This window comes from Cyprinus carpio, chromosome B4, assembly GCF_018340385.1.
Source record: "Cyprinus carpio isolate SPL01 chromosome B4, ASM1834038v1, whole genome shotgun sequence".
Taxonomy (NCBI): Eukaryota; Metazoa; Chordata; class Actinopteri; order Cypriniformes; family Cyprinidae; genus Cyprinus; species Cyprinus carpio.
The window spans coordinates 14239088-14251165 of NC_056600.1; the positions used below are offsets into that span (position 1 = coordinate 14239088).

General features: G+C 33.3%; 1 protein-coding gene across 3 annotated transcripts; it reads left to right on the top strand.

Moving 5' to 3' along the window:
- Positions 1–597: 597 nt before the first annotated feature.
- Positions 598–11762, top strand: slc26a3.2 (solute carrier family 26 member 3, tandem duplicate 2). Of its 3 annotated transcripts, none has more exons than XM_042722116.1 (21): positions 598–696; positions 4511–4678; positions 4806–4945; positions 5520–5630; positions 6370–6530; positions 6619–6783; positions 7085–7237; positions 7509–7591; positions 7994–8141; positions 8227–8340; positions 8969–9046; positions 9127–9222; positions 9374–9480; positions 9727–9796; positions 9978–10070; positions 10162–10257; positions 10417–10644; positions 10768–10822; positions 10965–11098; positions 11217–11291; positions 11447–11762. In XM_042722116.1, exons 2-21 carry the CDS (start codon positions 4548–4550, stop codon positions 11495–11497), a joined length of 2289 nt encoding a protein of 762 aa, XP_042578050.1. In that variant the 5' UTR covers positions 598–696; positions 4511–4547; the 3' UTR covers positions 11498–11762. The 3 variants fall into 3 exon arrangements, with proteins under 3 accessions (XP_042578050.1, XP_042578049.1, XP_042578048.1); XM_042722115.1 differs by lacking the exon at positions 598–696 and adding an exon at positions 3355–3435; XM_042722114.1 differs by lacking the exon at positions 598–696 and adding an exon at positions 4261–4283.
- The last annotated feature ends 316 nt before the right edge of the window (positions 11763–12078 follow it).

The window sequence follows — 12078 nt, forward strand, 5'->3', positions numbered from 1 at the left end:
GAACACCACTAACTTCCTGTGTTGATGTATTTCCTATTACAACAGGAAATTGGGGTGGAGTGCATCACATTGTTTATTAATTTTTAAAAGAGCCAATAGTCTTTAATTTATAAAACTGTGTAAATCATTATCTGCTGTTGCTAGTCAGAAGTAGGTGGTATTAGGGGTGTGGCATTTTCATTTTATAGACGATCTGACTGGTCAAAAATTTCTAGTTCAAGAGCTGTCAATCATTTCTGTCAGTTTTCCTGGAAAAAAGAAAGACTAATGTTTAAATGTCCAAAGTGAATTTTATCAGCATTTAGGTGTACATGACCTCAAAGCAAACAGACATGGACTAAATGGCACAAGTCCAATTTTGATAAACAATGCTAAACATGAAGAAATTTGACCTATATAGACAATCATCTTCTTAAAATGTCTGAAATTTTCCACACACATACACAGAAAGGGAGGGAGAGAGAACTTGCAGTTTGTCTAAGATGAAACAAATTACAAGCTCAACAAAAAAAGCACTTGTTTAATTTCTGTTGACATTCCTGTGTTGCTCTATTTGGAGGCCTTTTGTGTACTTAAAACATTTAGCAACAGTAACTGAGCACATTAAACACACAAGAACATGTGTGCCTGATACACACACACACACACACACACACACACACAAATCCCTGACTTGACTGACCCAGGCTTTCTAAGGTACGTTGTATCAAGTCTTTACTTTGATCTTTAGTATTAGTATCAATGTATAATTCAACAAGGCTTAAACAAGAACAGCAGGTCACTTCTATGGACCATAAATGACACACCTTTTCTAATAAATGTGTGACTAATTAAATGTTAATGCAAGGCTTATGTTGTAATGTGTCGGGATGACATCAGTGAAAGTTAAAACTGATAAATTAGGTGAGGATTGACGTCTTATCTGCAAAGATCACACAGTGATCATCTGATTATTATTATGGTTCTAGGTGTAAAGTCTATGCAGTAAAAATCTGTCTAGAGTACTGATTTATAATTTTCACCCTCAGTGATGACGCATAAATAATGTAATGATAACGATACAAGGACAAAAGAAATGGGAAAATACGATACATATGCAAGTAAATATTATCAAATACAAATAAAAATTTATATGACTAGTGTTACAGCGTCTAATGCATTATTATATTCATCTATATTACACACTGCCATTCAAAGCTTGGGGTCAGTATGATTTTTTTAAAAAGAAATTAATACTTTTATTCCACAAAGATGTATTAAAATGATTAAAAGTGACAGAAAAAAAACCAAAGTTTATTTATAATGCATATTAAATGCTGTTCCTTTGAACCTTGTATTCATCAAAGAATCCAGAAAAAAATATTCAACATCAATAATAATAAAAAATGGTTCTTGAACACCAAATCATCATATTAGAATGATTTTCAAGACACTAAAGACAAGATTAATGGCTGCTCAGAATTCCTTATTAGGTATAAATTACATTTGAACATATACTAATAGAAATAATAATTCATAATATTACTGTTTTACTGTATTTTTTCTTAAATAAATGCAGCCTTGGTGAGCATATTTCAAAAACATCTTACCCCAAACATTTGAACGGTAGTGTATACTACTGTATAAAACAAAATAGCATTTATATTAGTTTTTGTTCCTGTTTTACTGCTTGCAGGGTCAACATGCATATCAATAAAGATCACCACGCTTGTATATATCCCAAGATATCAAACGCATCCTTTCTCTCATATCATGTTACTGATAAAAAGCGGTTGTACTTCAGCTCATCTATGCAGTTATCTAGTATTTAAACCTCTTATATCAAAGAGCTGCCAGTTCTAATGCGAGCTACTGGAGCTAAAGAAAACAGAAGCATAAACTAATTTGATGATAAAAGCTGCAGGTTCAGATGTAAGCGAAAGGCTGGATATACTCATTCATAAATTTGATTGAAGGACATGATGTCCAAATGTTTACTTTTGGAGGCAACAACAGGGCAAGAAACAGGGTTATTTATAACTGTATTATGTAAATTACATAATGTTAACAGACCAACTATTTTGAGCAATTTAAATTTGTTTGTTAATGTAAAACATACTGACAATCATACAGGTTATAATATTTCTACTATTGATAATAATAGTTGTATTATTTCATTAACAATAACAGCAAAAGCATACTTAATTCTTTATAAAATATAATTTAAAAGTAAACTTAAATTTTTTTAAATCAAATGCATTGTCTTTTAAAATGTATATATGTGACTGACTGTTAACAATGTAACTTATTAACTGATGCATTTACATGCATTTTTGTATTGAATTCCTAATATTTTTACAGTGTATGCTCACACACAAACACACCCACATTAAAAATTTCTGAATAACAAAAATAGCCTAGTGATAAACATATGAATGTGACATTACTAATCATACACAGTTGAGGATTTGTAAGTAAAGGATGACAGTCATCCTTGCGCAATATCTTACAGAGAATCACATGCAATTGAGCTTCAAACGATCTCCATTTCTAAGGATCTCTCACAATTACAATGAATTGTGTGTCACTGAAAAAAAAATGCTGCATAGTTTTGCATAATTTCTGGCATAATTCCTAATATGACATAAGGAGTTCAAATTAGGCAACAGCAAGTTTGGTTCTACAAACTGTACTTATCAGGTGTACTGTATGTAACTTGGATAAAAGCATCTTCTATATATGCTTACTAAAACTATTTGTATTATAATTATTATTTTTATTCGCCAAGCCACCTAACAACCTTACTAAATACACAACACAGTGCGTTCCGTATTGCTTTTGTAAAAGTTTATAACACAAACTTTAAATAAAGAACTAACTAATCAACAACAAGTAACATACAAACAAAAAAAAAAAGAAATTCATTATATACATCAAACACACAAACAAGGTAAAGAGCAAAATCAAAATAAAAATATACCTTGATTAGTTTACAACAAATGAAATGCTCTTCTGATCAATCAGCATCTGAACTGGAACTAATATAATTTTTTTTTTTTTTTTTTAAAGTTGTTATAGCCAACATTTTTTATTTTGAATTTTTTTTTTGACACAATGAAAAAAAAAGAAAAAAAAAGAAATACAAACTAAGAAGTTTCCCACATTATATCTGCAATATATCGAAAGATTTTGCCTTATGAGGTATGAGAGGATTAAAAGAGCAATTGATAAGCGGCTGGCTTTTGCCAAGCTTTTATCAGAAAGAACAATGGTCATGGATAAGACGGAGATGTGGCTGGCAATGTAAAGTAGGTATCTTGATAACTGTTAATAATTACAGACATGATAAGTTTAACAATTTATAAATAGACATGGTCTTAAAGATCTCAGACCACTGCAACTTTTGAAGCAAAACAGGGACAGCAAATTGGAATTATCTGATACGTCACTGAACAGGTAGGATTATAATAATGCAAAAATACACTGCTGTTTAAAAGTTGTGGGTTGGTAAGATTTTTTTTGTGTTTTTGAAATACGTGCATTAGTGTTTTCTGTATATATATATATATATATATCACTATATATATATATATGTATATATATATATATATACTTTAAAATGTAATTTATTCCTGTGATGAGCTGACTTTTCTGCAGCCATTACTCCAGTCTTCACTGTCAAAAATTCTTATTATTATCAGTTTTGAAAACAGTTGTCCAGTTTAATATTTAAGTAGAAACCATGATACATTTGTTTTCAGGATACATAAATGAATAAAAATTTCAAAAGAACTGCATTTAAAAAAATATATATAAAATAAATTAAAAAAAATCTTTTGTGACCATGTAAATTTCTTTACTGTCACTTTTAATCAATTTAATGTATCCATGCTGAATTAAAATATTAATTTCTTTTAATAAATGGAATTGTAGTGTATATATATATATTCATTCATTTGTATAAAAACCATTCCATGGATAAAAAAAATCTAAATAAAAAATCTGATTTAAAAAGGCAAAACCTATATATGATGTAAACAAATTTTTGTAAAAATTTTACAAACAAAGTTATAAGCAGTCCTGCTAAACCTCCAAAGGGCGCTGGTATTACAGATTAAAAACAATAAGACTGAATGTTATTTTGGAGCTGCTTACCACATACTATAGATCATGACAACATAACTCCTGACAAAAAGCCTAATTATCAAAAATATTTTCATATACAAGGAGACAAGCATCTTAAATTATGGAAAATCCCATGGGAACATTTACTGTATCTTAGAGATATCAGGCTAAATGTGCAGGTGGACACACACATACACTCATACCATACACTCATCACACCAGACATGTGAACTCACACTGTTTTATAGCATGATGTTTACTCATAGTGCATTTGAGAAAACACCTCCAACTTACACAACATTTCCATGATTATCAATATAAATACAAATTCAAGAGCTACAGCTTGACAGTTGCCAGAGTTGTAGCAGATATTCAGGAATTACATTTATTTAATAACCTCACACAGATCAGAAGGGGTATTGCCCCAGCTCTACCAACACAAAATGCTCCGACCCTCAACACAGAGGTATTCAGTAACCAGACCGCTTCACTCAGAAGACACCTTTGAAGACGAACATGCAAAAGTCTATCGGAAACACAAAAGACTGCTGGACCATTTTATACAGTACTTCACGTAAGCCTGATCTCTTAACATTTATTAAGCCGTGCAGGGAAATGTGTAATAATTAGAGGCAAGAAATTATTTAATTTAATTATTATTTTAATTAATTATTAAGCTGCATTTATTATTTGTTTGCTAGTTGTACTTCCGAACGTGCAAAGAATACTGCTGTTTCTCTGCTGCCTATCATTGGATGGATGAAAATCTACTCAATCAAAGACTGGCTGTTGAATGACATTGTGTCCGGCGTCAGCACTGGATTGGTTGCCGTACTACAAGGTAAAATCATATTAAGCTTTTATTAAGAGTTACTCAACAGGAACATTTACTATATAAGCTCAACTACTGAAATAGATTCATGATATTAGATAAAATATGATATCGGGCCGTAAGAATGCTACACTACGGGAATGATACTTTATCTTTATGAATTGAGCTCTGTGACTGATGTGAGTATCAACAGTGAAATGTGTCAAAATAAGTGAAAAGTGCATTAATCTGTGAACTGTTAGTGAAATGATTAACATGTCATCAGAAATGCAGTGCATATTGAGCAAAGGAAGCATTTAAGATTAAGAAGTTTGCTGACAAATATATAAAATATGGTACATTTTAGCACATGCACAGTAGAGCGCCTGAAGTTTCCTAACAAAAATAGGAACAATTTTTGCTTATCTTATCCATATACTTAAAAAAAATTGTCATTTGTGATGGCCCTGAGTGAAACTGAAAATAGTGAACGGAGTGTTGATAAAAGGTATAGTAACTGAATAAGGGCATCTTCAGATCAGATGAAGATTATTTAATTATGCTACCAGGGATTGCTTAATAATTATCACCACTATTCCCTCAGGACTAGCCTACAGTTTGCTGGCATCCATCTCTCCCTGGTATGGACTATATGCTGCTTTTTTTCCAGTCATCATGTATTTTTTCCTGGGCACTTCACGACACATTTCTGTAGGTGAGTGCACTTGTGAACAGATTATGCGATTGAGGCAAACAACATTGGTGTCATTGACACACCAGGACCGTCTATCTGTTGGAAAAGCCGTCTGAATATATCGCTATAAATAATGCCATTAAAGTTTATTGTGACTTAAGTAGCCTCTAATTTAGATCTGGCACAGTTGATCTCAATTAAAATAGCTCACGGCCATTACATACTCAGCCAGCTTTTCAACAGCTTCTGCAGCTTCTTTTGTATTCCACTGAAGAAAGATTCAAAATCTTCAAAATTATTTGGCAAAATTATGTTTTAATACCTTATTAAAACTAGAAAAAGACAACAACAGTACCATACTACTTCATAGGTTCAAATCACAAGAAAAATACAAAAACAATAATAACGTAATAATATACAATATTTATTTTGCATGTAAATAATATGTATATATGTATGTGTAAATCATAAATCATCATCGTCCAGCTATTTTCTACTAAGTGCATCTTTTGATTGAAATCTCCAATTATGCAATTATTGTAAGATTCAAATGAGGGAAAAAATTACAACAATACTAACAAATTATGTTTCATAGGTTCAAATAATAATTATAATGTATTATGTATAATGTATGTGCATACTTTAGATTATATTATTTATATTATTTGAACAGGTGAAATCAGAATTCAACAGGTTGAATCAGAATTATTTTTGCCTGTTTATCATGACATGTGATATACTGTAAATCTACTCACACCAGGAGCTTTTCCTGTACTGAGTCTCATGGTGGGGGCCGTAGTGACCAGATTGGTGCCTGATGAGGGGCTGCCTGCCAACATCACTGCTTTTGAGGGCCTGACGAAAGATGAGCAGAGAATCTTAGTGTCTGCCTCCCTCACTTTCCTAGTGGGTCTATTCCAGGTACATCGACCATCCTCTCGTTAAAAACGTAAAAGCAATGTTTGTTTTCAATCACACTAATGCTTATCTTCGTTCTATTTGTTTCCAGCTTGGTATGGGGCTGCTGCAGGTGGGATTTATTGTGATGTACCTGTCGGATACTCTGATATCAGGATTCACCACCGCAGCTGCTGTTCACATCCTGGTTTCGCAGCTCAAGTTTGTACTTGGACTGACTGTGCCGGGTTTCAGTGGACCACTGTCTATTATATATGTAGGACATAAGACATTTTTCTTGCTCCTTGTGGCCATGATCGTTTTGCTTAACTTGCCTAACAAAAGCTTGATCATTTCTACACTTCATCAGATTGCTCTTAACTGTAATAAAAGTGTATTTCCATCCATATGTAAACAAAGAAATTATAGTAAAACAATATCTAACTCACAAACCCACAGCCTGCATTAAAAATAGCAATATATTGAGTTCAAGAGCGTTTATAGTATTACTAGCTCTAGCATTATTTGTTTGAATGTAAATGTCCTGCAAAACAATCTGTCTTTTGGTTTCTCTGCAGACTCTTAAGAGTTTATTTACCCAGATCACCTCCACCAACATCCATGATCTGGTGACTTCAGTTGTGGTGATGGTGATGGTGTTGGGCGTAAAGGAGATCAACGACAGGTTTAAGTCAAAGTTACCAGTGCCCATCCCCATAGAAGTCATTATGGTGAGCTGAGTTAACCCATTTCTGTACCCATATAACCTTTACCTTTTCTGTAACCTGACATTTAGAAAGGTTAATCATCTTTATGACATGATAAAGTTTATCAACCGATATTGATTTATATTTTTCAAACTATCCTGCCAAGCACTGTATTTGTTAATATTTGTTCAAGTGCATATGATTTCCTAAGTGCACAAGTCCTTGTCTCATCTTATCTTTTGTGTTCAAATCAAGTTTTAAATGTCAGAATCATTAAAATTACTTTTACTAACAGACCGTTATCGCATGTGGCGTCTCCTATGCATTCAACTTCAGCGAAAATCACGGAGTGGATGTGGTGGGAAAAATTCCAAACACGTAAGCATCACAATCTTCATAAATTTTTATATATATATATGTTTGTGTGTGTGTTAAAAAATTATATATGTTAAAAAATAATACACAATTGTATCAGGGTAAAGGGCATTCTAATTGTAAAGAGCATTTGATTGTACAAAAAATTATAATGCAGGATGAGTCATCAATATTTTTGAACATTTTTCAGGAAGAGAAAGATTATACATTTTTAATGCATATACCTGAAAAAAGATCATCTTGGCAAATTTAGATCCTTTCAAAGAGTCTGTTAATAGAAAAAAAAGAAACTAATATGATTTTATAGGGTTCTATAGCTATAGCTGTTCATATGCTTCAGAGCACAAAGCTAACTGAAGAGAACTGTAGGTGGCATAAAAAATAAACACATATTCTTCTGTCCAGGTTTGAGTCCCCAATCGCTCCGAGCCTGCAGGTTTTCCAGATGACAGCAGTGGAGGCATTCCCAATAGCTATTGTGGGATTTGCCGTGGCTTTTGCAGTAGCTAAAGTCTATTCTGTAAAGCACGACTACCTTATAGATGGAAATCAAGTAAGTCCTGAATAACATTCCATTTAAAATGCAACAAACAACAGTCTGTGGAAGAACTTCTGCAATGACACATATAAACACGCAGGAACTCATTGCCTTTGGGGCAAGCAACATCTTTGGAGGAGCATTCAAGTCTCTGGCAGCCAGCACGGCTCTCTCCAGAAGTGCAGTTCAAGAAAGCACCGGAGGAAAAACACAGGTAAACAGCTCAAACTGTTTGCAAGCTTTCCATCTTGGCTGGAAGACAAAAATATGATTTTGCATCTGTGGTATATCAATTAGGGAATTTGTTTTCCAGCAACAGAAAAATACTGGCCTCTGGCGTTCCAAAAGAGTTTAGACATGTTGCAGATAATACAATAAACAGAACAGTGCCGTAAATATTACATCATATTCCTTCTCATAAACATAAAAGTTATGTCAAAATGTTCTTTTCAATCATTCAACAGGGTCGTTAAGATTGTTTTATGTTTGAAAGTCTTTTAAGATGTTTATTTAATTGTTTTCTATTTTTAAAATGATTAATTAATTTTTTTTAAGATGATGAATTTTCAGCTACTTTAGTGTCACATAATCCTTAAGAAATCAATCAAATATGCTGATTTGAGAACCATTCCTTATTATTATCATTGTTAAAACAGTTGTGCTGCTTAATATTTTTGAAGAAACCATGAGACAACAAAGTTAATGAATTGAAAGTTTAAAAGAGCAGCATTTATTTGAAATCAAAATCCTTAACATTATAAATGTATTCACTTCTACTTTTGATCAATTGAATGCATCCTTGCTAAATAAAATAATTTCTTTTCAAAAAATTTACTTTTTAGATAGCCGGTTTACTTTCTGCCCTTATTGTGCTGGTGGTAATCTTGGGGATTGGGTTTCTGTTGGAACCTCTACCAAAGGTAGGAATCATATTCAAAGTGTAAATCCTTTAATAAAAGTTGTTGTGATTTGAGGTAAATATGGAGTTGTATGACTGCAGTCAGTGCTGGGCGCAGTGGTGATCGTGAACCTGAAGGGGATGTTGATGCAGGTGGTTACAGTCCCTTACCTGTGGAAGAAAGACCGTCCTGACTGCGTAAGAGCCTTTGACTTCTAAATATAAATGCAAAGAAGGGATTTTAGAAAAAGTGCAATCAAGTAGACAAATTTGAATTAGAATTACATTCTTGAATCTCATAATTTACTCAAATAATTAGTATCACTGATTTCTGTTCATTTTTCTCCAGATTGTTTGGGTGGGGACCTGTCTGGCAGCTATATTTTTGGGGCTGGACTTAGGACTTGCTGTTGGTCTTGGACTGGAGCTCCTCACTGTGGTCTTCAGGGCTCAGTTGTAAGTGCTGACAGATCTACAGTAATTAACTAGATGAAAAATAAAATATAATGGGAGTTAATTTGAATATTGTATAGATATTTATTGCTTCTTTAAAGATATTGCGATTTAGGCAAAGAAACAACTATCAACTAGTGTAATCTAGTGTAATCACTATCATATATATTCTTATTTATAATAAATTCTGTCATTTTGTTCTTTTCCTCTTTTTTTGGTAGTCATTAATTTATCTTTTTTGATCTTCAGTCCACGCTGCAGTGTCCTGGCTAATATCTCAGGGACAGATATCTACAGAGATCGCAAGGACTATGTCAATGTAAGTGTACTACAGACACATCCGGCAACATAATCATTATGTGTTATTTCTATTACCTATTACTTGGTTACATGATAGACCAAGATAAGCACAGTTTAAAGCGCTGTGAAAAGAAGCATATTGCCGAAAGACACAAAGGTTTGCCTTGGCTTTATTTTCTGTCTTTCTGAATCTCCGACAGATCTATGAGCCAGAGGGAGTGAAGATTTTCAGAATCCCATCTCCCATTTTCTTCGCAAATATCGATTTCTTCAGAGACAAACTGAAGGATGCTGTGAGTGCAGTAGTTTCAGAGTGACAGCCCTAACTTTAGACGACATTAGCGGCTGACATGATTACAATCTAACCTGTTCACTTTGTGGCAGGTGGGCTTTAATCCTTTGAGAATCCTGAGGAAGAGGAATAAGGCAGTGAAGAAGATTAAGAAAATGATAAAGAAAGGAGAGCTGACCTTAACATCTGTACGTCTTGAAGTTTTAAAACATGATACCAATAAACTCAAGGAATTCCAAATAAATGTTATGTAATGTGGATGTATTGCATCCAGTGCTTTACATCTTAGATATCTAAATCTCATTTAGATATCTATCAAAAGTTTATTTGACTTCTTTCGGATATAGAACGGACTACAGGCCACATGCTCAATGCCCATCGAAGAGTCAGAGGATGAAAGCAACATGGAGGATCTAGACAAGCCCACAGACTATTCAGATCTTCCGATCCAGGTGAACTGGAGTGCAGATCTTCCAGCCAACATCCGAGTTCCTCCTGTGAACATCCACAGTTTGATCCTGGACTTCTCTGCGGTCTCATTCCTGGATATATCTGCACTCAAGGGTCTTAAAGCGGTACGGCAGCTGTGTTCATTCTGAAAACAAAATGCACATTTAATAATTTTTGCTAATCAAAGCATGCAATTCTAGTTTAATTATTTAACATCTCTAATGAACCATAATCACTTCGGTTAACAGGCCTTAAAGGAATTTATACGCGTCAGTGTTGATGTTTACATAGTAGGCTGTGACCGTAAGTACTTTTTTCCTTTCAGGGGTATTTGTAGTGTATTTTACAATGTTTCTCTACAATACCATGGCTATTGTAATATAGCTTAATTGTATGTAATATTAAGACTGTGAAGTAACTCTCACCTTTGACATGTCGTTTCCAGCGTATATCATAGAGAAGCTGAGGAACTGTAAATTTTTTGATGATGAAATCAAGACGTCTATCTTCTTTTTGACCATCCATGATGCAATGCTCTTCATTCATGAGTCCCATCCACCGAAGACTGTGAGCGAGGAGGTGAACAAAACAGTTTAGAGCTTGTCCAAGCTTAATTTGTTCATTCAAAGATTCATTTATTGCATTTCTAAAAAATGCATAATTATCTATGTGCACTGATTTGAACTTACGTAAACAGGTCTCAGGAAGTTTCCGATCGCAACACATTAACAGCAGCAGCACATCCAATGGGTTGAAAATCCAAACAATGGAAGTAAGTGACCCAGCAAGCACCTGGGATTAAACCTGTTAAAATATTAAATCATATTAAAAACTATGATTTAAAGCAATAGTTCATCCAATAGTGCATCATAATTTCTATTCAAGAGAGAAGTTCTCAGTTGGGTTAATCTGCTTTATTTTCTGCAGGACATGAAAATTGAAGTCGAAACAGACACCAAACCAAAGACAAGGTTTTGAAGTGAACCAACTTGAAACTTTCACTATGTAGTTCTTTAAAATCTATGTATATAATAATTTACTTGATTTAGCATGTAGCAGTTTGTATTCTGTGTACTGTGCTGCATGCAGAATGAATTCGCTTGAGATTATGTCAATGTGTCATGTCATTAAATTATTGGATTTGTGGTGAACAAATACTCTATTCAGTTCACTATCAGTGCCTTTTGTATATTTACATTTTTCCTTTTTGAATAGTATGTATTTTTGTGTGGACTATTTTTATTCTAAAATAAAAAAACATTTTTCTAAAATATACACTGTCCTTCCTGACCTGAGACAAAATTATTTTCAAGTATACAAATAAAGACACGTACAGATTTTACTTTTACTGGAGTAATAATCGCTATAAATCTAATTCCTAGGTGTAAATGATTAACTATTGTTACGACCTCTGTATGAGAAAGCAAGTTATGGTTGAGGAAATAAAGAGGGAAAGATAAAAGAATTTCTCCTAAAAATTTTAAAGAAATTTTTTTTTTTTGATAGCTACTGAAGACGACTTCCTCAAATATAAAAACAGTATAGTCCCAGTGTATCAG